General features: G+C 28.7%; 2 protein-coding genes across 4 annotated transcripts in view; one reads left to right on the forward strand and one right to left on the reverse strand.

Moving 5' to 3' along the window:
* The window catches only part of wasf1 (WASP family member 1), an 83,076-nt gene extending 80,978 nt beyond the window's left edge, over positions 1–2,098 (reverse strand). For all 3 annotated transcript variants that reach the window (XM_051138009.1, XM_051138008.1, XM_051138007.1), the window contains exon 1: positions 1,755–2,098. The gene's annotated coding sequence lies outside the window, so the exon portion shown is untranslated. The remainder of the gene's footprint in view (positions 1–1,754) is intronic.
* A 2,136-nt stretch (positions 2,099–4,234) lies between these two features.
* cdc40 (cell division cycle 40 homolog (S. cerevisiae)) lies at positions 4,235–27,868 on the forward strand. The gene is made up of 15 exons (XM_051138006.1): positions 4,235–4,437; positions 4,676–4,762; positions 7,802–7,931; positions 8,042–8,128; positions 9,659–9,798; positions 10,099–10,195; positions 10,282–10,421; positions 12,771–12,845; positions 14,974–15,019; positions 19,359–19,460; positions 19,643–19,758; positions 21,031–21,164; positions 24,003–24,079; positions 25,264–25,408; positions 27,427–27,868. Exons 1-15 carry the CDS (start codon positions 4,255–4,257, stop codon positions 27,602–27,604), a joined length of 1,737 nt encoding a protein of 578 aa, XP_050993963.1. The 5' UTR covers positions 4,235–4,254; the 3' UTR covers positions 27,605–27,868.
* The last annotated feature ends 86 nt before the right edge of the window (positions 27,869–27,954 follow it).

A 27,954-nucleotide genomic window follows, 5' to 3' on the forward strand; every position in this document is an offset into this window, starting at 1 on the left:
AAGGATATAATACGTATGTTATCTAAGGTATATTATTAAAATACTGATATATAATGAATATAAATAGACATATCACGCAAACCAACACTGTCGAACACACACGTTCTTGTTTTCTCAAGACTCTGATCTGACTCTGGACGTGAGGTTTGTAACGGCCGGTCCGTCCTGGCAGCAAATCAAACAGAAGCCACATGAAAGAAGGTTTTCTGAACAATAATCCATCCAGAAAGAAAAAAAAACTTCTCTGCTTCGCCAGCAAGAGCTCAAGACAAAAAAACTGAAGTCGACAACAACATCAGACTGAACCATTTCACATCTGGATCATTAATGCACAAGCAACGTCTGATATTCAGCAACTTATAACCCTTTAAAACTTCATGAATGCATTATATGTGAACACTGCATGTGTACAACTGAATCAGACACAATATAAATGACATTTAGACACCAAACAGAAAGTTTGAACCTCAAATGCATTTATAAAACACAAGATCAACTTGATCAAGCTGGTCAAAGCAGCAAGAAACTAGTTATCAAAACACATTTACCAGCTTAATCTGGATTGTCCAACAGATAAACGCTGCATTAGAGCATTATATAACGTTTGTATTAATTATTTGGCAAAACAAAGGCTTTATCAAGCCAATAAAGCTTGGACGCTGCATGTGGTCCCGATGACACAACGCACGCTTGCGATGCTCGAACGAACCGAGTCTTTCGAATCGGTTCTTTTTAAAAGATTCGAAATCACCCGAGAAAATACGAGGAAATAAGTTGAATTATGAGTAAAATCAGAAACGTGAACAAAAACGTCCAGGATTTCACGAAAAAAAAAAAATGTTTACAACAAAACACATTGAGCGATTCGGATCTTTGAGCGGAGTCGGTAAACTAACCGATTCATTAAAACGAATCATTCCTCCTCGTATATCACACATACCACCTCATTCGGGGAAAAAACACAACTGCATAAAATGTTCATTCGTTAAAGCACGAGAAAAGCAAACATCCGTTTGAGATGTGATGTTATTTTAAGTGCATTAAATGAACGTGTTATTGAACACAGAAGCGATGGAGATGCTTTGTGCTTTCTGAAGTCTCGGGTTTCACAAAGCGAGTCTTCCAGTGTCTGCTGCCCTTCCCCCTGCATGCACAAAACTGCACTCAAATGTACACTTCATTTGCACCATTAAAGAATGCATTTGCCTGAGTGTGCACTGTATTATATTTGCAAGTATTTTTCTCCAACTGCTAAATATTTGGCATCCCAGCAATAATCTGGAGTGCCCACTGTTTAGCAAAAGCATGCAAACTACATTGCATTTTGGTGTGATAGTTTGCCTTGTGTTTGCCATACAGATGTGACACCCCTTCCCCCTTGAATGCATCAATCTCATCAACCCCAGAAATAAGTGATCTTTTTATGCCTTCAATGCAAACAAACAGCATTTGCATGTAATGTGCAATGCTCACATCGTGTAGCATGCATTGGGCATGCTTTAGGCTGCATTATGCAAGTTATTTCACATGCATGCATAATTCACCCACACCTGTCATCCAGTCCTGAATGGGGCCAAGCAGTGTTGGTTTACATCGTAAATGCATCAGGCAGAGAAGATGAACGCGAAAAATGGCATATGCAAATATAAACACTCTTTCACATGCATTTTGCATTATGCGTTTTTTAAAGATTTTAACATAAAACTGCAAAATGCAATAAACAACTTAAAAGCAAACGTGCATAAACATCATACCTGAAATAAAATGTTACGTGTTCGTATTATTCCATGTTTTCCCGAGGTTATTCCTTAAAATATTAGTGTCAGTTCAGTCGCGCGGTGTTCATTGCAGAAATACAGTACTGATATATACAGCTAGTGTGAATCCCGTTAAAGAGACGGAGCTCGGGACTCGAGGACCGTCAGTGCTGGAAAAGGGATTCACGATGAAAATACAGCAGATGGGCGTCAATACCGATTCTCCTAATTTCCCCTCACAGCAGTCGGTAATACAAGTACTTGACGAATAAACCCTTAGGAATCAAGGCTGTGCTCCATTTCTGAGGAGAAGCGATATTCTGGATGTCGGAGTGTGTGGCTCCACCCCTCCGGCTGCAGATGGTACGGCCCACTTTCTATTGTTGGAGCCACAGAACTGAAGAACCGCACAGAACTCGCTGCAACAAACCGCCGCCCCGCCCACAGCGGGATCCCTCTGCTGATTGGCCGAGCTCAGGCACAGACCACACCCATGCGTCCAATCAGAGTAATTGCGAATGCAAACAACTTATTTAGCGCCCAAACATATTAAAGATGTTGTATGTGAGTTGTTTCGATAAATCCACAGTACCTTTTACTATTTATGTAGAGTATAGAAAGTGTAGTGTAGTATAATAAATTAAAATAATATAACATTTGTTTAATTATTATATATACATTTATGTATTTATTTAGTTATATTTTTATTTTTTATTTTACATATTTTAATTTATTTAATATTAATATGTTTTATATTTATTTTTTAATATTTATTAATATTTATATTAATATTTTTAAAATCATTTTAATTTTGTGTTAAAGTTTTAGACATTTTGTTGTGTGTTTTTGGCAAATATATATATCATTTATTTCTTTTTATTTTATATATATATATATATATATATATATGGTTTTTCACTTAAAAATAAATACAAATATAAAAAACATTATTAAAATATATTATTTAAATATTGTAAAATAGAAATTGTCTGTAAATGTGTGTGTGTGTGTGTGTGTGCGTGGTTTATCACTTAAATATAAAAAAATATAAGAAAACATATTAAAATATATTATTTATTATTTGTGTGTGTGTGTGTGTGTAAATGTATATATATATATATATATATATATATGAAAAATATATGTGCATAATATTGCTTTATATATTGTTTATTGCTTAAATGGAAATAAAATATTAATAATAAAATATTTTAAAGAATTATAAAAATTATCAAAACAACTTATTTAGCGCCCAAACATATTAAAGATGTCGTATGTGAGTTGTTTCGATAAATTCACGCCTTCATATGACAGAATACAGAACGGCACAATACCTTTTACTATTTATGTAGAATATAGAAAGTATAGTGTAGTATAATAAATTGAAATAATATAACATTTATTTAATTATTATATATAAATTTATGTATTTATTTAGTTATATTTTTATTTTTTATTTAACATATTTTAATTTATTTAATATTAATATGTTTTATATTCATTTTTAATATTTATTAATATTTATATTAATACTTTTAAAATCATTTTAATTTTGTGTTAAAGTTTTAGACATGTTTTTAAAAGTTTTGTGTGTTAAAGTTTTGTGTGTTTTTGGCATATATGTAATTTATTTCTTTTTATTTTTTATTATTTTAATTTTGTGTTACATTTTTATGCATTTTGTAGTGTTTTGGCATTTTTATAAGTTAATTAAATATGTCTATGCAGACTTTATTAATTTTTATAAAAGTTTTAGTTATTTTAGTACATGAAGTTAAGCTAATACAAATCTCAAGAAGTATTTTAAATGTTATTTCAGTTAACTTCTATTTAAAGAGACACGTTTTAAAATGTTTACATGTTTAAAATACAATAAACAACCATAGTAAGAATAAAATAAAATGCAGAATAAACGCAGAATATTTAGAACCTCATAATATTTTACTTTGTTTTCAAAAAACATATTTTTCTATTAGTTATTTTAGCAAAAAAATATTCATAAGACAAAAATATTTAAATGAAACCATCATATATTACATAAATAAAAATTAAATAAATATAAAAAGCGGTTCAAATTTATGCAACTGCCCTATTATTATATATCACTTTTTTATCCTAGTTTTATATGTTTATGTTATTTTTTTTTTTTTTTTTACGTGCTTTAAACTGTACGACATTGCTTTATATTTATGAAACTAAATTTAAAGAAAGAAAAAAAGAAAGAAAGAAACGCAGAATAGAAAGCGCGTCGCAATGCCCGCTCTTGTGAGCGGTTTCCGCTCAGGACGCGTCCTAAAAGATCACTACTACTAATTACGTCACTACAATAACTGCGCTTCCTTGACATTAAATTTCAGACATATAAAATCAACGTACTCACATTAAATCGATTTAAATTATAAATATGTGTCATAATATGCATTTTAAGAATACTGATTTATTTGCGAACGGTGTTTATCTTTGAGGACCCGCTGACGAAAGACCCACAACATCCAAGATGGCGGCGGCGGTGGGTTCCCTCGTTTCGTACGGCAGCGACTCAGATTCGGAAAACGAATCCGAATCCGGTACTAGTCCGCAGAAAGCCGACCCAGATGCGGTAGCTCATCTTCAGCCGTTAAAAACCGGCACTATAACGACGTTAGCCGTTCTGAATTCCGCGCCTGAAGTCGCCGTCAAGGTAAACAAGAATCGCGCCGCTCACGATCTCAAATGTTCGCGTCAAACACCTCAAAATACAGCAGTACAGTGGATTTTTATGACTTAAAATGATTTTTAAATTAGCTATAGTTTGTTAAACGCTGATATGTTTATGTGTTTGCTCTGTAGGATAAACAACCGAGTCAAATGTGGTTGTTTTGACTGTTCTGGTCACTTAATACAAGTAAAGTCATGTTTTCTGTGTTTTTCTTTGTCAGGAAGATGTTGAGACCGGTGTTCATCTTGATCCAGCACTCAAAGAAGTTTCTTACAACCCTACATATGAAACCATGTTTGCTCCAGAGGTGACTGAATATAACTGTTATGGATGCATATTGTGTATTTCAATTACAATTCAATTAAAATGTATTTGTATAGCGCTTTTCACGATACATATCGTTGCAAAGCAACTTTACACCAAACTGACATTCTTACAATATATGTAGTAGTAGCAGCTTGATGTACATATGGCAGAGATGTGTGGTAAAGATCAATTAATGACGTAATCAAACAGACAAAGAACACTATAAATTAGTAGCAGAATTCGGTAGTGCTGTATGTTTTCAGGGTTGACATCATCTGAAGTCCTCTGTGGGGTTGGCATCATCTCTTCTTAAGTGTTCTGGATCCACACTGGAGCTTGTGAATTCCTAGTTACCACGGGATGTCAATCCCATGGCAGAAACAGAGAACAAATAGGAACATAATTAGTGTAGCTGCTGTTCAAACTAAGAAAAGAAAGATTTGTTAAACCAGAGCTACAAGATTAATAATGAACATTTGATCAGATATAACTGCAGGAAAAGTTTATGAGATGCATTATTTGAATGCTTGGCTAAAAAGATGTGTCTTTAATCTAGATTTAAACAGAGACAGTGTGTCTGAACCCTGAACGTTATCAGGAAGGCTGTTCCAGAGTTTGGGAGCCAAATGTGAAAAAGCTCTACCTCCTTTAGTGGACTTTGCTATCCTAGGTACTACCAACAGTCCAGAGTTTTGTGACCTTAGGGAGCGTGATGGATTGTAGCGTGGTAGAAGACTAGTTAGGTACGCAGGAGCTAAACCGTTAAGTGCCTTATAGGTAAGAAGTGCTATTTTGTAGCTGATGCGGAACCTAATAGGTAGCCAGTGCAGACTTTAAAATTGGGGTAATATGATCATATTTTCTTGACCTGGTAAGGACTCTAGCAGCTGCATTTTGGACTATCTATATCTTGTTTATTAAAGATGCAGGACAAACACCTAGTAGTGCATTACAATAGTCCAGTCTAGAGCTCATGAATGCATGAACTAGCTTTTCTGCGTCAGAAACAGGTCACATGTTTCGCAGCTTTAATTGAAATCATAAAATGTTCACAAACTTCAATTTAATAACAAAAATTACATTTTTACACCCCTATGGAATCTATTTTTTTTTTGCTGTATTCTTTTTTAATTTTTCTTAAATTTGTTTTAATTTCTGTATATATTAATTTACATTTCTGGTTTTGATTTTAATGGTTTAATTACATTTTAAATATAAAGAATAATTTCTATTTAGTCCAGTTCATTAAACTTTAACAACTGATTAATTTATTACAATTTTGACAGCAGTAGAGTCCTATTAAATGTTTCTGGATTAAATTTTTAGTAATGAAAACTGACTAAATTGAAATCATGAAGCACACAGAATTAAACAGCAGTTTATTAACAAAATACATTTTTAAGCCCCTGTGAATTTTCTCCTAATGTTCTTTTTTCTGACATTTTGTGTTGAGTTTTTCTGGATTCCATTTAATGGTTAAATAAAATTTTAGAAATCAAAATTTTATTAATTCAAATTAAGCAGTTATTCATTTTGAGGGCCTATGAAATCCACTTTATTTTTCTGAAAACTTTGTGTTTTCTGATTTCATTTTTCTGTGTTCTGTTTTAATGGTTGAATAAATTCAGTAATCAAAATGTAATTAATTAAAATCATGAAATGTACACAATTACAATTTATTAAAAAATGACATTTTTAGGGCCTTATGAAATCCTCTTTTTTTTTTTTTCCTTCAAAAATGTCCTTTTTGTTTTTCAGAAATGTTGTTCTGTTACGTGTTTCTGAATCCTGTTTTTATGGATATATAAAATGATTAAAATGTAATTAATTAAATAATAAAAAAAACACAAACAATGATTTTGTTGCCTTATGAAATCCATTTTAGTTTTTTTTGCTTAGAAAAAATCCATTTAAGTTTTCCCTAAATTCCTTTTTATTTTTCCTGAAATTTCATGTTGCCTTTTGTATTTTTTTTTCTGGATCCTATTTTTATAGTTAAATTATATTTTAGTAATCAAAATGTATTTAACTGAAATCATGTGACATAAAGAATTAAACAACAGTTTATTAACAGAATAAATTAGCGTAGCTGCTGTTCAAACTAAGAAAAGAAAGATTTGTTCAACCAGAGCTAAAAGATTAATAATGAACATCTGATCAGATATAACTGCAGGAAAAGTTTATGAGATGCATTATTTGAATGCTTGGCTAAAAAGATGCGTCTTTAATCTAGATTTAAACAGAGACAGTGTGTCTGAACCCCGAACGTTATCAGGAAGGCTGTTCCAGAGTTCCAGAGCTCTACCTCCTTTAGTGGACTTTGCTATCCTAGGAACTACCAATAGTCCAGAGTTTTGCGACCTTAGGGAGCGTGATGGATTGTAGTGTGGTAGAAGACTAGTTAGGTACGCAGGAGCTAAACCGTTAAGTGCCTTATAGGTAAGAAGTGCTATTTTATAGCTGATGTGGAACCTAATAGGTAGCCAGTGCAGAGACTGTAAAATTGGGGTAATATGATCATATTTTCTTGACCTGGTAAGGACTCTAGCAGCTGCATCTGTAGCTTGTTTATTGAAGATGCAGGACAAACACCTAGTAGTGCATTACAATAGTCCAGTCTAGAGCTCATGAATGCGTGAACTAGCTTTTCTGCGTCAGAAACAGGTCACATATTTCGTAGCTTGGCAATGTTTCTAAGATGGAAGAATGCTGTTTTTGTAACATGGGAAATATGATTTTCAAAAGACAAGTTGCTGTCTAATATAACACCCAGGCTTTTGACTGTAGTGGAAGTAACAGTACATCCGTCTAGTTGTAGATTGTAAACCAAGAGTTTTTTTGCTCTGTTTTTTTGGTCCAATAAGTAATATCTCTGTCTTATCTGAATTTAATAACAGAAAATTATTGGTCATCCAATAGTTTACATTTTTAACACACTCTTAACTTCGATAATTCAGAAGTTTCATCTGGTCCGTATATTACCGTATATAATAAGTGATATAAGCATGTTGTTTATATCAGATCTCTCATCTCATTCCAGTTTGGACCAGCAAACCCGTTTAGATCCCAGCAGATGGCCGCCCCAAGAAACATGCTGTCCGGTTACGCAGAACCGGCTCATCTCAACGACTTCATGTTTGAGCAACAGAGAAGAACGTTCTCTACATTTGGTGAGAGATATACGTCATTCTCACTTGTGTAGCTTTTCTAATCTGTCCGTAATCATACACAGAACATGTGTCATCGATATCAAATGTGATTGATTGATGTTTATGATCAGGTTATGCTCTGGACCCGTCTGTGGACACCAGTCACGTCTCGTCCAACACCTACATTGGAGCCGTAGAAGAAGCAGAGAAAAACAAAGGTTCGATTCACGTCATTCAGTATCCGCCTACTATTTGTCTTTGCTTAGTTTCACAATTTACAACAGCTCCTAAATGTGTATGTTGTGTGTATGTAATCAGAAATGGTTTATTAAGTTATCTTGAGAAAGTCAGCTTACTGATCTACTGTTTAAGATTATTATTCTTCTTTTTCTGAGCCAAATTTCGGTATCTGTCTCCTCCTAGAGCTTTCAAGCTAGAACCACCAAACTCGGTCCAGATCTTCAGACTGGTCTGACTCGGTGTGCTGTATCTTTTCAGACTGATCCGGCTTACAGTTTTCATAAACCAGACTATCAAAACCACCAAAAATCCCATAGACTTACATTGACGGAATGTTCAAATGAGCAACACTATTCAAACTCCCAGAATCCCTTGAGGCCATGTTAGAAACATGCTAGCGACTTTGCTAATCATGCTAGAAATATGCTAACAAGTTGCTAATCCTGCTAGAAACATGTTAGCGACATGCTAATCATGTTAGAAACATGCTAGCAACTTGTTAATTATGCCAGAAACATGTTAGTAACTTTGCTAATCATGCTAATAACATGCTAGCAACATGCTAATCATGTTAACGTCATGCTAATAATTTGTTAATCATGCCAGAAACATGCTAGCGACATGCTAATCATGTTAGAAACATGCTAGCAACTTTGCTAATCATGTTAGAAATATGCTAGCAGCTTTGCTAATCATGTTAGAAACATGCTAGTAACTTGCTAACCATGCTAGCAGTATGCTAGTAACATGCTAATCATGCTAGCGACTTTGCTAATCATGTTAGAAATATGCTAACAAGTTGCTAATCATGTTAGAAACATGTTAGTGACATGTTAATCATTCTAGAAACAAGCTAACGACTTTGTTAATCATGCTAGAAACATGCTAGCAGCTTTGTTAATCATGCTAGAAACATGCTAGCAACTTGCTAATCATGCCAGAAACATGCTAGCGACATGCTAATCATGCTAAAAACATGCTAGCAACATGCTAATAATGTTAGAAACGTGGTAACAACTTGCTAATCATGCCAGAAACATGTTAGTAACTTGTTAAACGTGCTAGCAACATGTTAATCTTGCTAACATCATGCTAATAACATGCTAATCATGTTAGAAACATGTTAGTAACTTGCTAATCATGCTAGAAACATGTTAACAACAAGCTAGTAACATGTTAGCCATGTTAGAAACATGTTAGTAACATGCTAATCATGTGCAAAACATGCTATCAACATGCTAATCAGGCTAGAAACATGCTAATAACTAGTAACTTGTAAAACTATGATAACAACATGCTAATCATGCTAACATCATTGTAATCAGCCTATAAAATACAAGCAACAAGTTAATCATGCTAAAACATGTTAACAACATGTTAAATCATGCTAGCTGCTTTCATACTTTTACAACTGCTTCAAACTTTCAGGCTAGGCTTTCTCAAGCCAACTTAAAGTTTGTTCTCAAACTTTATTCATCTAGTTCATGTTGTTATTGTTCCTCCGCTAGGTCTGACGGTGTTTGAGACGGGAGCGAAGAAGGCAGAGAAGAGGAAGAAGGTGAAAGGTGGAGAAGCATCGGACATCGACAGCTTCCTCGGCCCCTGGGCCAAATACCAGGATGAGAAAGACGTGGCTAAACCCTCAGAGGTGAGACAGTCAAAACATTCAGTTTACGATGAGATGAATGGGTTGGGTTTTCGAAGTTGTGAATGAAAAATATTGAATGTGTTTTATATGAAAACACTTATTTATATAGCAATTGTATTATTTATATAGCAATTTCTGACTGAAAGTAAACCCTACACCAAGTATTTTAAGATATTTGTCAATTATTTGTTCTTATTCATGTCATTCTCTGTGCAGTATTAGTTTAAAGCATCAGCAACCCACCTTTAACCAGCATGTTTGCAGACTAATCATTTGTTTAATTCTGTTTTGATGTGACAGGACGAGCAGAAGGAGCTGGACGAGATCACAGCCAAGAGACAGAAGAGAGGCAAGAATGAAGAAGAGGCTCCAGCGGAGGAGAAAACCATCCTGCACAGTACGACACGCCACCACAACAACAACATATGTGCAGCCAAAGTGTGTTCGATCAGCTGTTAAACCACATTCTCTCTCTCATTGCAGTTAAAGATGCGTACGATTATCAGGGTCGCTCGTACCTGCACATTCCTCAGGACGTCGGCGTCAATCTGCGCTCAGCGGACATCCCGGACAAATGCTACCTGCCCAAGAAACAGCTGCACGTCTGGACCGGACACACCAAGGTAGGGCCCTGCCAAATCTGCTTAATTTCTTCCCAAGTTCTTTTTTTTTTTTTTTTAAGTTACGTTTTTCTGGATTACATTTTAATGGTTAAATTCAATCTTAGTAATCAAAATGTAATTAATTGAAATCATAAAATGTACGCAAACTTCAATTTATGAACAAAAAAGACATTTTTTACACCCCTGTGGAATCTATTTATTTATTTTTTTTTCTTGTGTACTTTTTTCTCAAATTTTAGTTTTAATTTCTGTATATAACAATTTAAATTTCTGGTTTCGATTTTAATGGTTTAATTACATTTTAAATATAAAGAATCATTTCTATTCAGTCCAGTTCATTAAACTTTAACAATTAATTAATTTAGTACAATTTTGACAGCAGTAGAGTCCTATGAAATGTTTCTGGATTAAATTTTAGCAGTTAAATTTTTAGTAATGAAACCTGACTAAATTGAAATCACGAAGCATACAGAATTAAACGGCAGTTTATTAACAAAATACATTTTTAAGCCCCTGTGAATTTTCCCCTAATGTTCTTTTTTTTTCTGACATTTTGTGTTGAGTTTTTCTGGATTCCATTTAATGGTTAAATAAAATTTTAGAAATCAAAATTTAATTAATTCAAATTAAGCAATTATTCATTTTGAGGGCCTATTAAATCTACTTGATTTTTCTGAAAACTTTGTGTTTTCTGATTTCATTTTTCTGTGTTCTGTTTTAATGGTTGAATAAATTCAGTAATCAAAATGTAGTTAATTAAAATCATGAAACGTACACAATTACAATTAATTTTATTAAAAAATGACATTTTTAGGGCCTTATGAAATCCTCTTTTTTTTTTTTTTCCTTCAGAAATGTCCTTTTTGTTTTTCAGAAATGTTGTTCTGTTACGTGTTTCTGAATCCTGTTTTTATGGATATATAAAATGTTACTAATTAAAAATTAATTAATTTAAATAATAAAAATACACAATTAAACAGTGATTTTTATTGCCTTATGAAATCCATTTTTTTTTGCTTACAAAATTTCCATTTAAGTTTTCCCTAGATTCCTTTTTATTTTTCCTGAAATTTCATGTTACCTTTTGTATTTTTTTTCTGGATCCTATTTTTATAGTTAAATTATGTTTTAGTAATCAAAATGTTTTTAACTGAAATCATGTGACATAAAGAATTAAACAACAGTTTATTAACAGAATAAATTTGCAGGCCCCTGTGAAATTTCATCCAAATATTTTTCTGCAATTTTGTGTTTAAATTTTTCTGGATTTAATGGTTAAATAAAGTTTTAGAAATCAAAATTTAATTAATTCAATTTAAACAACAATTTATTACAAATGTAACAAAAATGACATTTTAGGGCCCTATGAAATCTACTCAGTTTTTAATTTTTCTGGATTCTATTTTAATGGTTGAATAAAAAATTGGTAATCAAAATGTAATGTACGCACACAGTTACACAATTTATTTAAAAGACTTTTTTAGGACCCAATGAAATCCTTTTCTTTTCACAATTCCCTTTTTATTTTTCAGAAATTTTACAGTGGTTTCTCTTTTTATTTTTCTGGATCCTGTTTTTGTGGTTAAATAAAATGTTAGTAATTAAAATTTAATTAATTCAAAAATAAAACATACACAATTAACAATATTTTCTTTGCTTACGAAATTTCCACTTAAATGTTTCCTAAATTCTTTTTTATTTTTCCTGAAATTTCTTGTTTTCTGTTGTAATTTTTCTGGATCCTATTTCATAGTTAAATAAAATTTTAGTAATGAAAATGAATCATGAAACGTACGCAATTAAACAACTGTTTATTACAAGTTTAACAAAAATGACATTTATATTTACAAAAAAGTATTTTAAAAATGCATTTTATTTTTCAGAAATATTCAGTTTTTTTCTTTTTATTCTAATGGAGAAGTGCATTCAACGGTACCACAGTAATATATTTAATTTATACCGAAATTTTGTCAGGTTGTAGTGAAGATCTTGGCATTTCTGCTCACAGTTTTCTCAGATCGAAGTGACAAGTGATTCTTGTGCAGCTCTACTTCTGATTTATTCATCGAAAATTTGCTAGATTTGCTAGACTAGATTCTGCGGTTCCCACACTCCATCGTCATAGTGTGCAAACACTAAGTGTGTGGCTGGAGTTCATGCTGTTTTATAAGTCTGTGAGTGTGTGTTTGCTCCTCACTGCATCAGTATTCACTCCACACACACACACACACACACACACACTCTTGTCTCGTCTCAGTCCCTCCGGCGGTGTGACTGCATAGTGACTCACATGGTTTCCTCTCATCTCTGATGGTCGTATGGTTTCATATACGTGTCTCCTGTCTGCAGGGTGTCAGCGCCATCCGGCTGTTTCCGGTGTCTGGTCATCTCCTGCTCTCCTGCTCCATGGACTGTAAGATCAAGGTGAGATCTTCAACTTAAACGCTCCTCTCATGCTCTCAGCTTGTTTCACGAATAAGTTCGTACTTACAGGGAATGAGTCATTGTTAGTCGCTGCCAATATCACACCGCAGGACGCTGCTGAACCCGTTATGTAAAACTGTTCTTTACTTCATCTAAGATCCATCTTTTCATCTCTTTTAAATAATGTTTTTTTTTTTTTTTGAATAATAATAATTATTACAACAACAACAATAATAAAGAAATCTATATAATAGTCTATTTAATCAAACAGTAAAATAATAGTAATATTATTATACAAGCTTTTAATACAGTCTGTTAAATACAAACAAAATAATCAACTAATCAAAATAATATTTATTATTATCTAATAAATAGTAGTACTAATAATATAATAATATTAATAATAATTTATTATTATACAAGAATTTAATAGTCTGTTAGAATAAAACAGAATAATAATCATTATAACTGCTATTTGTTTTTTCAAAAATACAATAATTTAAAGATTTTTAATTCATTTAATTATATGAACAATGTTATTAATGTAATGTATGAATATAATAATTATTAGACAAATATAAAACATATTTTAATATTTTATAATAATAATAATAGTTATTATGCAAAAATACAATAATTTAAAACAGTCTGTTAGAATAATATTACATAATCTAAAATGTAGAATTATTTAAAGATTTTTTTAGATTAATTTAATTATATGAACAATATTGTTATTATTAATGTAATATATGAATATGATAATTATTAGACAAAAATATAAAAATGTAAACGGTCTGTTAGAATAAAGCAAAATATTTTATTTAGCAAAATACAATCATGTTAAAATGTTTGTCAGAATGAATGATTGTACAAAAGTGCAATAATTTAAAACATTTTGATAGAGTAAAACAACAATAATTATTATTGTTTATTATTGTAGTTATGCTGTTTCACGCTGACCGTTTTAAACATTTTTCTAATTCTTTCTAATTATTGTGTAATCATTTTTGTCTAATTATAATAAAATAATAATAATAACAATAATAATAATATTAGTAATAATAATAATAATCATAATAATAATTATAATTATAATTATAATTATTGTTCTTAAGTTTATTATTATGCAAGCAGATTTTATGTCCAGTTATACCTTATTATTATTATTATTATTATTATTATTATTATTATTATTATGCAGAAATACACTAATTTAAGTCTGTTAGAATAATATTACATAATCTAAAATTTAGAATAATTGAAAGGTTTTTTTTTTTTTTTTTTTAATTTAATTTAATTATGAACATTATTATTATTATTATTATTATTAGTGTAATATATGAATATAATAATTGTTAGATAATAAAAATATAAAAATGTAAACAGTCTGTTAGAATAAAACAAAATATTTTATTTAGCAAAATAGTCATTTTAAAATGTTTAGTTAATAATATATTAATTATTATACAAAATTACAATAATTGAAAACATTTTGATAGAGTAAAACAATAAGAATAATTATTGTTTGTTGTTGTTATTATTGTAGTTGTTGTTATACTATTTTACTCTGACTGTTTTAAATATTTTTCTAATTCTTTCTAATTACTGTGTAATCATTCTTGTATAATTATGATAAAATAATAATAATAATCATAATAATTATTATTATTATTATTTGTATTATTATTCTTATTATTGTTATGCAAGCAGATTTTATGTCGAGTTACAGCATATTATTATTATTTTTTATGCAAAAATACAATAATTTAAAAGTCAAAACAACAGTTAGAATATTACATAATCTAAAATGCAGTAATAATAATAGTTAATAATCTATTAATCTAATAAAATAGTAGTAGTAATAATATAATAATAATAATAATAATAATAATAGTAATTTATTGTTATAAAATAATTTGATACAGTCTGTTAGAATGAAACAAAATAATTTTTATTATTATTTTAGATGATGATGATTATTATTATTGTTCTTGTTGTTTTTGTTATTGTTTTGCAAGCAGATTTTATGTCCAGATACCTTTCTATATATATTTATATGTCTTTGAACAAAAAAGTAAACTCGTCATATGTCTGTATGTGCTGACGTTGTTTTTGTGTTCTGTTGCAGTTGTGGGAGGTTTATAATGACAGGAGATGTGTGCGGACGTTTATTGGTGAGTCTTGTGTTGTTTTTATCTCCTCTAGTCTTGTTTGGCCGGAGAGTAAGAGTCACACACTTCATTACAGTGTCTCTCTGCTGTCGTTTGTAAACGCTGTGATTGAGTGATGTGCTTTAATTACTGTGAGATGTGAGTGATGGTTTCTCCTGCGTCTGGACTCGTTTATCAGCCGCTGTCGGTCTGTCACGCTCTCACGAGTGCAGGAGACGCACGAGATGACCTCAATGAGATTCATGAGACGCCACAGCTCAGATGTTCAATTCTGCATCTCAGAATCTCACTGTCGTCATGTTTCATTCATTCAGCTCAATTAAACCATCATGACACTGAGACCAAGGACACGCCATGCTGGACTCTGTAATATATTTTAATGCATTAAACTTGTACTTTCTTTTTAGGAGAACATCTAGAATATGAACCTGAATAAAATAGCAAAAATAAAAAAAACTAATTAATTAATAACATAATGATATTATCCAATAAGAAAATAGCATAAAAACAATACTTTATTATTATTATTATTATTATTATTATTATTAATAATAATAATATGCAAAAATACAAGAATTTAAAAATGTTATGTTAAAATAATATATTACATAATCTAAAATGGAGTAATAATAATAATAGTTATTATTGTTATTATGCAAATACAATAATTTAAAAATCTAAAAAGTCTTTTAGAATAGTATTACATATAAATACAAAATACAAGCATTTAAAATTGTTAGAATATTATATTACATAATCTAAAATGGAATAATAATAATTATTATTATTATTATGCAAAAATACAGTAATTGAAAAAAGTAATTGAGTAATATTACATAATCTATTATGGAATAATATTAATTATTATTATTATTATTAATATGCAAAAATACATTTTTAAAACTGTTAGAATAATATTACATAATCTAAAATGGAATAATAATAATAATAATAATTCAAAAATATAATAATAATAATAATAATAATAATTCAAAAATATAATAATGTAAAAGTCTGTTAGAAGAATATATTGTCTAAAATGTAGTAGTTATAATAATTATTGTTATTAATATGTAAATACAATCATTTAAAACTGTCTGTTAGAACGATATATTATATAATCTAATATTGAATTATTATTATTATTATTATTATTATTATTATTATTATTATTATGCCAAAAATACAATAATTTAAAACAGTCTGTTAAAATTGTTACATAATCTAAAATGGAATAATAATAATAATAATAATAATAATAATAATTGTTGTTATTATAATTAATTAATTAATTATTATTATTATTATTATACAAAATACAATAATTGAAAACGATGTTAGAATAATATTACATAATTTAAAATAGAATAATATTAATAAGTATTATTATTATTATTAATATGCAAAAATACAAAGATTTAAAACTGTTAGAACAATATATTACATCATCTAAAATTGAATTATTATTGTTATTATGATTATTACTGTTATTATTATTATTATTATTATCATGCCAAAAATTCAGTAATTTAAAACTGTTTGTTAGAATAGTATATTAAATAATCTAAAATGGAATTATTATAATTATTATTACTATTATTATTATTATTATTATTATTATTATTATTATGCAAAAATACAATAATTTAAAGCGATCTGTTTTAACAATATATTACATAATCTAAAATGGAGTTGTAATATATTAATTGTCTGTTAAAACAGCAATAATAATTATTCTTTTAATAAAAATAAGAATTTAAAACAATGTTATAATAATGTTAGATAATCTATAATAGCAAAATAATAATCATAATAGCGATTATTGAAAACAAGCATACAGAATTAAACAGCAGGTTATTAACAAAATACATTTTTAGGCCCCTGTGAATTTTCTCCTAATATTCTTTTTTTCTGACAATCGTTATATTGTTAATAGAATTATTAATATAATATAGTAATATAAAAATAATACAAGAATTTAAAACACTAACCTTAGAAGTTATGTTTTGTTACAACTTAAACTTTTTCCATATTCTAATTTTTCTAATACTTGTTTAATAATTCGTATTGTTATTCTATTTATTATGTCAACCGTAAGACGTGTGCGAGCAGTTTTTATGAGATCATGTTATTTTTATGACGTTTTATAAAGAGCACTTTAAAAATATATTTGAATGAATTTTTCCTAGAGCGAGCAGATGTAATATTGAACTTTTAGAAATGACATGTAGAGTATGATCTGAATGTGGTCACAGGAGACGTCGTTAACATCCTGTCACTCGTCTCCGTGGCTTAATGACATCGCCATGGCGACTGTTGCCGGACTGATAAAAAGCTTTGACCAGGAAGAGTCCAGCGGGAAACTTTGAGTCTCAGAGTCGCTGACAGATCCGCTTTTATTTTCACTCATCTGACGAGTTACTGGCGGCGTCTCAGCACTGTGGAGAATCAGAGGTGCCGTTTTAAACATTCATAGGCCAGAATGAAAGAGACAGGAAAGACATTTAGAGATTTCTGTTCAAATAAATGCTGTTCTTTTCAACTTTGTTTATCTGTGAATCCTAAAAAATAGAATGTATGACCGTTTCCACACACATATTGGGCAGCACAACTGTTTTCAACATTGCTAATAATCAGAAATGTTTGTTGAGCAGCAAATCAGCATATTAGAATGATTTCTGACAGATCATGTGACACTGAAGACTGGAGTAATGATGCTGAAAATTCAGCTGCGCATCACAGAAATAAATTATATTTAAAAATATATTCATAAGTTGTAAAAGCTGTTTTAAATTGTAAAAATATTTCACAATTTTTACTATATTTGTTCAAATAAATGCAGCCTTGATAAGCAGAAGAGACTTTTTCAAAACAACAAAACAAACTTTTGAACTAAAAATTCAGCTGTGATCACAGAAATAAATTACAGTTTATATATTATTATAAAAATACATTTTATACATTTATGTGTTTACATAGACAACTTATTTTAAATTGTAAAATAAAAAAAATTATATTAATAAGAAATTTAAAATGAAATAAAATAAATGATTACATTTTTTAATAAAAATAAATGAAACCTAAAAAAAATAAAAATAGAGTGAAAAACAAAGAAATACTGTAAATTATATTTTAACAGATATTCACATAAAAACTGCTATTTTAAATGGTAATATTTCACTGTTTATTACAGTTTTATATTTATTAATACATTTGTTTTTGTGTGTGTGCGTATTTGTTTTGTGTACTTTATATAATTATGTTTTTTATTTCTGTTTTAGTAATTTAGTTGTGTTTTTGTAATTTTAGTGATTTTTGTCTGTGTAATTTTTATTGTTTTTATTTTAATTTTATTTAGTTAATTTTAATTGGTTTAATTTTTAAATTAATACGTTTTTGAATAAAAATAAATTAAAATTAAAAAGTAATGAGTAAAAAAAATATTAAAAAATAAAAATAAAGTGTAAGAGAAACAGAAATACTGTAAATGACATTTTAGCGGATATTCACATAGAAAACAGCTATTTTGAATGGTAATATTTCACTGTTTATTACAATTTTATATTTATTAATACATTTGTTCTTGTATGTGTATTTATTTTTGTGTACTTTATATTTTTATTTTATTATTTTTAATTTCAGTTTTAGTAATTTAGTTGTGTTTTTGTAATTTTAGTGATTTTATGTCTGTGTAATTTTTATTTTTATTTTAATTTTATTAATTTAGTTCATTTTAATTAGTTCAATTCTTAAACCAATACGTTTTTGAATAAAAATAAACCTAACAAGTAATGAGTAAAAAACAAATATATCTAAAAAAAAAAAAAAAAACCTGTAAATTACATATTTCACTGTTTATTACCATTTTATATTTATTAATACATTTGTTCTTTTGTGTGTGTGTTTATTTTTGGTGTACTTTTTTTTTTTTCTATATAATTTTTTTTAAATAATTTTTATTTCAGTTTTAGTAATTTAGTTGTGTTTTTGTCATTTTAGTGATTTATGTATTTTTTTTGTTTTGTTTTTGTTTTTTGTTTTTTTACATTTTATTTAGTTCATTTTAATTAGTTTAATTTTTAAATGTGTGCATAATTTGAATTATTTACGTCTGTTTTAGTAATGTACTTGTGTTTTTGTCATTTAAATTATTTTAATGTCTCCATATAATTTGTTTTAATTTTTATTTCAGTGTGTGTATGTGTACATATATCAGATGGCACTTAGAGGTTTTTGCGTCTTCCATAAGAGATTCCTTTCAAAAACGTTCAGAAAATCTCATGAGCATTGGTGTAAATGTGGATGTGGATGTGGATGTGATTGATGTGTTTTGTGTCTGCAGGTCACAGTAAAGCCGTGCGTGACGTTTGCTTCAATAACACCGGCACACAGTTCCTGAGCGCCGCCTACGACCGATATCTCAAACTCTGGGACTCAGAGACCGGTGAGTTTCACACAAACACACACCGACAGCATCCAAGATGAATTCAGCCTTTTATATCTGGCGTATCCAACTCAGATCAGCATAGGTCGCCAGATTCCTCTCGTTTTGTTTGGTTTCTGCTCCACAAACACACTCGGGGTGTTGAGGTCGATCAGCACTAACGAATCTCGTCTGTCTCTCAGGTCAGTGCATCGCCCGCTTCACCAACAGGAAGGTTCCCTACTGCGTGAAGTTCAACCCGGACGAGGACAAACAAAACCTGTTTGTCGCCGGGATGTCGGACAAGAAGATCGTCCAGGTAGCACACAGAGAGTGTCGTTATTTCATCATTTTATCTGAATGTTGTTCCAGCTCATGTTTATGATAAAGATGCTCATGCACACCTTACTTCATGCTTTGCGTCATCAGTCTTTGACTTTTCAGGGCCAGAAGCAGCATACTATTATAGGTTTTATTTTTGGATTTTCCATTTTCAGTTTATTTTTTGGTAATTTAGTTGTGTTTTCTCATTTTATTTGTTTATTTATTTAATATACCTATTTAATGTTTATTATTTTATTTTTTTTGTAATTTTTGTCATTTAAATATTATTCAATATGCCTAAATTTATTAATTTATATTGCAGGTTTTTTTAAATAATAATAAAAAAAATGTTTTTTTTTTTTTTTTTTTTGTCATTGTTAAATGTCAGTATATTTATAGATTTCTATTTTGGTGTTAGTAATTTAGATGTCATTTTGTATAATTTAAGTAATCTGTATGTATATTTTTGTCATTTTAATATTTTAATATTAATTACATTTATTTAATATTAATATTTAATATTAAATTGAATGTGTGTGTGTGTAATATATATAAAATGTATAAAATGTTTTATACGTTAAGTTTTAGTAGTTGTGTACTTTTATTTTAATTTTTTTAAATGTCTTCATAATCTTTTTATCTTATTTTAGATGGTTTTTTAAATCATTTTTTTATTTTAATTTATATATTTTATTAGTTGATTATATATTATTTGTTTATTTTTGTCATTTAAATTTTATTAAATATTCCTATATAATTTTGTTAATTTATTCAAGTTTTTAAAATTTCATTGTGCATTTTTGTCCTTTTAATACATTTTTTAAAATATGTATGTATAATTTTAATTTCTTTAATTTCAGTTTTAGTAGTCTGTATGTATATTTGTCATTTTAATTAGTTTGTTTTGTTTATATATATATATATATATATATATATATATATATATATAGTTTATGTGTGGTTTTTTTTAGTCATTTTAATGTTTTTTGTCTTTATATTTGTTATCTTTTAGTTTTAGTATTTTAGTTTTTTTTTCTTTTTTTTCTATATTTTATTACATTTTATTGCAGTTTTAGTAATTTAGCATGCAATATTTTTTTATCATATTATTTACTTAAAATATATTGTAATTTTATTTTTTATTATGATTTTATTTTATTTTTATTTTACATTTTTAATGATTTTAGATTTTTTTTCAAGTGTGTAAAGTGTTAATTTTTCCGTTTTAGATGTAGTTTTAGTGACTGATGTGACTGTTTGTGTGCAGTGGGATATCCGCTCCGGTGAGGTCGTTCAGGAGTACGACAGACATCTTGGTGCCGTCAACACAATCACCTTTGTGGATGAGAACCGGCGCTTCGTCAGCACCTCCGACGACAAAAGTCTGCGTGTCTGGGAGTGGTGAGGAGACGCTTTATTACTGAAATTCACATTAAATACACATAATATGTGCTGCATAGTGTTACACTCTCAGACGTGATTATTCAGATTCTACAGCAAAATCTGTGGAATTATCATGAAAATAATGTTACAGTGTCATTTGTAATTCTTTATCTTCAGATTTTGTGAGGTGAAAAGTGATCTGTGCATTTTAATTTCAACTCTTTGTTGATATTTTTCCACAGGGTAAGAAAAAAAAATCAACATCAGGGTTGTTACAGTTAACTAAAACTATAATAAAAGCTGAAAATTAATTTTAATCCTTCATTTTAATTATTTGTTTAAAATATGTCTGTATCATTTTTATAACTTATTATTTATTATTATTTATTTTTAATTTACTACTACTTTAAACTAAATGAAGATGAGAAATTCATCAAAACAATAAAATACAATATATGTATTTTTGGGATATTTTATTTCAGATGATGTTTATTTTGTAGTAATGAAGTAACCGAAAAAAAAAAAAACTAATAAAATAAAATAATAAAAATAAAAAAATAATATATATATTTTAATTTTTTTGTTATATTAATTGTTTTATATTTAATTTATATATATTTATATATATTTTATTTATATATTAAAAATTATATATAAACAAATAAAAATGACAAAATTACTAACAACTGAAATGGAAAATATAAAAATAAAACTGATTTAAAATATTAATCAAATATATAATGGTATCTAAATTATAATATAATAACACTGTTCAACATTTGTTGCTTTTTATTTTTATGACAAACAGAAACAGATTCATTTAGTTAAAAAACAGATCAATAATCAATGAATTAATGACATTTATTTATTATTCAGCGCTCAAATAACAATGGAGTTGCATGAATAACATTTAATTTGCACTTCAGGCAGATTTAAAATTTTTTGGCAAATTATGTTTAGTGACATTTTGTTCACAAATCCACTGTACACCACACAGACTAAAAGATGTCATTTCATTAAAATGAAGATCCATAAAAAACAAGAAATCGATATTAATGTCAGTGTTTCAGTCAGTGATTTCGGTCCAAACCAAATATTTAGTTGCTGAATTTTCGTTGAATCTCCAGTTTCCTCCAAGGTGATCTGAGCCGCTGTTTTGTTCTGGTTCTCGTGTCCGGTGAGTTATTTCGGGCCGGTCTGTGCTCCTGAGGGATTGTTCTGGTCCCGAATCGTGTGCTGGGCCTCAGGTGTCGATGTTCTGCTCCAGTTTGGAGGCGTTTGTTCTGTCGTAGATGGATTACAAACCTCAAACAGAAAAGATGAGAAACGGAGAACAGGAGTCTGTGTGTTTACTGAGTGTGTTTACTGCAGATCTTCAGCTGATCAGTGCTGCAGATTATATGTAGATATATCACACACCTACAGTCCGTAATCGAGGAAAATGGTTTCTTTAGACGTCTGTGTGGTTGAAAAAATAACAATTAGTCAAATGATCTAAAATTAAAAAAATACAAAAAAAAAAAGTCAATTGTTTTGACCAAGGAAAAAAAAACAAACAGTAGAACTGGAAAATTATTTTGAACTAATAATTAAGTTTGAACTAATAATAAAAAAAATAAAAAATGTTTAAAAAAAAAAAAGCTTTATCGTTGTTCCTGTAACGATGAAGCTGAAACATATTGCTAAAAGTCTTACTGGTCCTTCGTTTTATTATTATGTAAATGAATTAATAATAATAATAACAATAATAATAATAATAATAATAATAAATATTTTTGTGTAAAAAAAAAAAAGAAAAAAAACACATATTTTATAAAATATAAATTTATAATTGTATAATTAAATTTTTAATAAATATACAATTATTATAAGCAAATATATATAAAATTATATATTATATAGTATATATTATAATATTTTTTTAGACACTTTTACAAATACATACTTTATTATACATAACAATTTATCAATGTTAAATGTTTTTTTTATTATTTTGCTTGGATACTTATAATTTTTGTTAATAAATCTAAAAAAAAAAAAGCAATTTTACATTTTATCTATCTATCTATCTATCTATCTATCTATATATTATAAGTTTTAAATGTGTATTTTTATTATTTTGCTTGGATACTTATATATATATATATATATATATATATATATATATATATATATATATATATATATATATATATATATATATATATATGTATATGTGTGTGTGTGTATATATATATATATATATATATGTATATATGTGTGTATATATGTATGTATATATGTATGTATATATATATATATATATATATATGTATATATATATATGTATATATATATATATATATATATATATAAAATAAGTTTTAAATGTGTATCTTTATTATTTTGCTTGGATGCTTCAAAATATATACAATTATTTTTTTAATGAATATAAAAAATTATAAGCAATTGCACTTTTTTTAACAAATATTTACTTTTTTATTAAAAAAACATTTATCCATTTTAAATGTGGATTTTTATTATTTTGCTTAGATACTTTTTTTTAAATATATATAATTATTTTTTAACACATATAAAAAATTATTATAAGGAATTATAAATTTATATAAATTTATAAGTAAAAAAAAAATTATTGAAATTTTCCATACCGACTGGCTCATTCATTCCCAAAGCATTAGTACTTTCCTATTACTAATATTAGTATAAATACAGTGTGCAGGTTTACACCTGACTGGTTTAATAGTGAAATTAACACACTGAGATTCTCTCAGTACTGATTGTCTGAATACACCTGTTCATAACACGTGAAAACATGTTGATTGCAGGTTTTCATGCTTTGCTTTTGTTTTTTTTCAGGGATATTCCTGTGGACTTCAAGTACATCGCCGAGCCCAGTATGCACTCGATGCCTGCGGTCACGCTCTCGCCCAACGGTGAGTCAATTCACTGTAAATGTCATGTGACTCCCCGCGGCTTCCTGTCTGTGATCAATAATTGATCAGAATATCCTCAAACACAGACGCTCTTCAGTCTGGATGACAGACGCCCTCGTTCTTTTGCCGTGTGAATGACAATGTCTATTTAAAATATTCATTTATTAATTTTTAATATTATTTATTGGTTTACTATAATTGTGGTTTTATTTTAAGCATTTTATTTAATTTTTTTTATTTAATTGTATTCGTAAAACGTAAAAAAGATTTAAAGTGTTTTTTTTGTTTTTTTTCTTGTTTTATGTTTTAATTATTGTTTAATTGATGGTATTTTATTGTTGGTGCACAACTTAAAATCTTAAGTTCATTTTTGTCCTGAAGAGTCTAATGGCAAAAGTCAATGGGGAAAAAATAGATGAATAAGAGCATTTAGGTCTTTAAATGCAATTTTAAATATTTATGAATTTATTATTTTACTATTTATTAATTTACTGTAGTTGTGGTTTGATTTAATTACATTTTAAATCCTGAATTATATAAACAGTTTTAAAAATGTCTTAATTTCTAAATTTAATTTACCTTTTATGTTTGAAATTAAATTGATAACTGATTCCTTTTTATTTTATTTTATTTTATTTTATTTTATTTTATTATAAAAATGTCTTAATTTCTCCTTTTAAAAAGTGATTTATTTCCTTTTTTATGTTTAAAAATTAAATTGATAACTGATTCCTTCATGTAATTTTAAAATAAAATGCATTTTAATTTATTTTATTTTATTTTATTTTATTTGTCCCAAAGAGTCTAATGGCAATTCGTAAATCAATGAAGAAAAAAAAAATAGATGAATAAAAGCCTTTGGATCTGTAAATGCAATTTAAAATATTTATGAATTTATTATAAAAATGTCTTAATTTCTCCATTTAAAAAGTGATTTATTTCCTTTTTTATGTTTAAAAATTAAATTGATAACTGATTCCTTCATTTTATTTTAAAATAAAATTAATTTTAATTTTAATATAATTTTAGTCCTCCATACACAAAACTATCACAATTATTCAGCGCTTCCTAATGACGACATAGTCAGTAAAACTGACTAGTTTATAGTATAAGTGAATGTGAAGTTGAGTGTGAGCTGGAGATCTCAGCATCATTAATATTTTGATTAATTTAATGAATTTCAGGTAAGTGGCTGGCCTGTCAGTCCATGGACAATCAGATCCTGATCTTCGGAGCGCAGAACAGATTCCGACTCAACAAGAAGAAGATCTTCAAGGGTCACATGGTGGCAGGATACGCCTGTCAGGTGGACTTCTCTCCAGACATGAGGTGAATCTTGTCAAACGAGACATTTGTGTTCAGTAATTGCTGTTTTTTGCACTGCTGCCAGGACGGGTTTGAGACATTCGATACGGCTGAGTTTGCGAAGTGTTAAATAATGATTCTTCTGATTAAAAATAAAACCATTTTTACGCCATAATAGCCTATTTGAATCATTTCAGAGCAATGCATAAATATGGAGGTATATTTTTAATTATTAAAAGCCAGGAAAAAATTTTTGAAGGTAAAAATGTTATTTTATATATATATATATATATATATATATATATATATATATATATATATATATATATATATATATATATATATATATATATATATATTTTTTTTTTTTTTTTTTTTTTTTTTTTTTTTTTTTTATTTATAATTTTTAGCTGTATTTTTGTGTCATACCTCACAATTTAAGGCCTTAAATAACATTAAATCATTCATCATTAAATTTATTTCTACAGGCATTACATTTTTTTTAGATGTTTTTGGAAGAAAAATATTGGCAGTTTATTTTTAATATAACACTTTCATAATTAATAATTTGTTAAAAGAAAATTAATAAAATAATATTAATAATAAATAATTCATCATTATCATACGTTAATCTCAGAGCAGCACACAGCTGTTTTGTTACTGAACGACTCTGTGTTTTTGAATTAATCATTTGAGTCAGTGATTCAGTGATCCGTTCACTTGCTTGATTCGTGAATTAATCAGCCGTTTGAATGAATCGCTTGAACGAATGACTCAAATGGTCCCTCTTTAACAAAGCCACTTGCTGCCACCTACTGGTGATTTACCAGAACCATGATATAGAAATATTAAATGATTTAAATAACTGAAAATATACTTTAAAAATGAAACCAAAGCTGCCAGTAGGTGGCGGCAAGTCGCTGATTTAATTATTGAATCATTCATTTGATTCTTTGGAACAGCTGATTCATTCAGGAATAAAGCAAGTGACTGTCTTTATGAACGGGAAAGTGAATCATTGACTCACTAGATTCGTTTAAAAAAGCACATTCATTTATAAAGGAAACAGTTTGAAGGTGTGTTTGAACAGAGATGCGCAGCGGCTCAGCAGTGACTTGTTTCAAACTATTTTTGATGACGAAACATCACGATTCACGATCGTGAAATCAAATGATTTGTGATGCACAAAGTTCCAAACTAAGTCAAATGATTCGCACTCTGTGCTCCGGGTCCTGATCTGAAATGATGGTTCACGAATCATTTGAGTTAGATTGGAACAGGTTCGTGAATCATTTTGCAAATTGAATGATTCAAATCAAATGATTCATGATGCACAAAGTTCCAAACTAAGTCAAACGATTTGAGATCCACGCTCCGAGTCCTGATCTGAAATGATGGTTCATGAATCATTTGAAATGGATCGGAATGGTTTGTGAATCATTTAGCAAATTAAATGATTCAAATGAAATGATTTGCGATACGTGATTTGAAGTCCCGATCTGAATCAAATGATTCACGATACGTAAAGTTCCGATCTAAGTCAATTGATTCACGAATCATTTCATTTGAAACATTTAATTCTCAAAATGATTCACAAACCTGTTCCAATCTAATTCAAATGATTCGCGATCATTAATCAGTGATTTCACAAATGTTTTTGTTTGTTTGTTTGGTTTTTTTTACTTAAACGGTAGAAAACATTCAACAATTAAGGTAGTACAGTTAAAAAGAACACAAAAGTGACTTGTGTATTTTCATGTTTATTGAGGCTCCGAGGTGAATCAAATTCATAAATTCATGTTGAAATTAATGTTTTAAATATAACATTTTGAATATAGAAATATTAAATGTAAATAACTGAAAAGATTCTTTAACAGTGAAACTGCCACTAGGTGGCGGCAAGTTGCTGATTTAATTACTGAATCATTCATTCATTTGATTCGTTCGAACGGCTGATTCATTCAGGAATAAAGCAAGTGACTGTCTTTATGAATGGGAAAGTGAATCATTGACTTTAAATGTATTATTTTATCGTCCTGCAGTTACGTGGTTTCCGGCGACGCCGACGGGAAGTTGAATATCTGGGACTGGAAGACGACTAAACTCTATCATCGGATCAAAGCGCACGATAAGGTGTGCATCAGCGCGCTCTGGCATCCTCACGAGACGTCCAAGGTGATCACGTGCGGATGGGACGGACAGATCAAACTCTGGGACTGAGCGGCAGACAGGCAAACGCATCCGCTTCCTTCTCTGTCCTTCATGGTGTTTTTCCTCTCGAGCGCGACACGTTGTCCTGAATCTGAGCTTTTAACACTGATGTGAGATTATTATTGTTACAGGGCTGGTATCCAGTCATAAACACACACACACTCACACACACCAGAGACTCTAGCTCATGCTTTTTGTTTTATAATGAATGAATCTGTATCTCCAGTGTCTCACATTTCTGTCTTTTTGAGGATAATAAATGTCTCTTGTTTATATCTGCTGTCTGTGTGTTTTGGTGCACGTAGACATTTCATTAAAGGCAATGAATTGCAACATAGCATTTGATTAGACACATAAAG

The sequence above is a fragment of the Labeo rohita genome, chromosome 20, assembly GCF_022985175.1.
Source record: "Labeo rohita strain BAU-BD-2019 chromosome 20, IGBB_LRoh.1.0, whole genome shotgun sequence".
NCBI classification, from domain to species: Eukaryota; Metazoa; Chordata; class Actinopteri; order Cypriniformes; family Cyprinidae; genus Labeo; species Labeo rohita.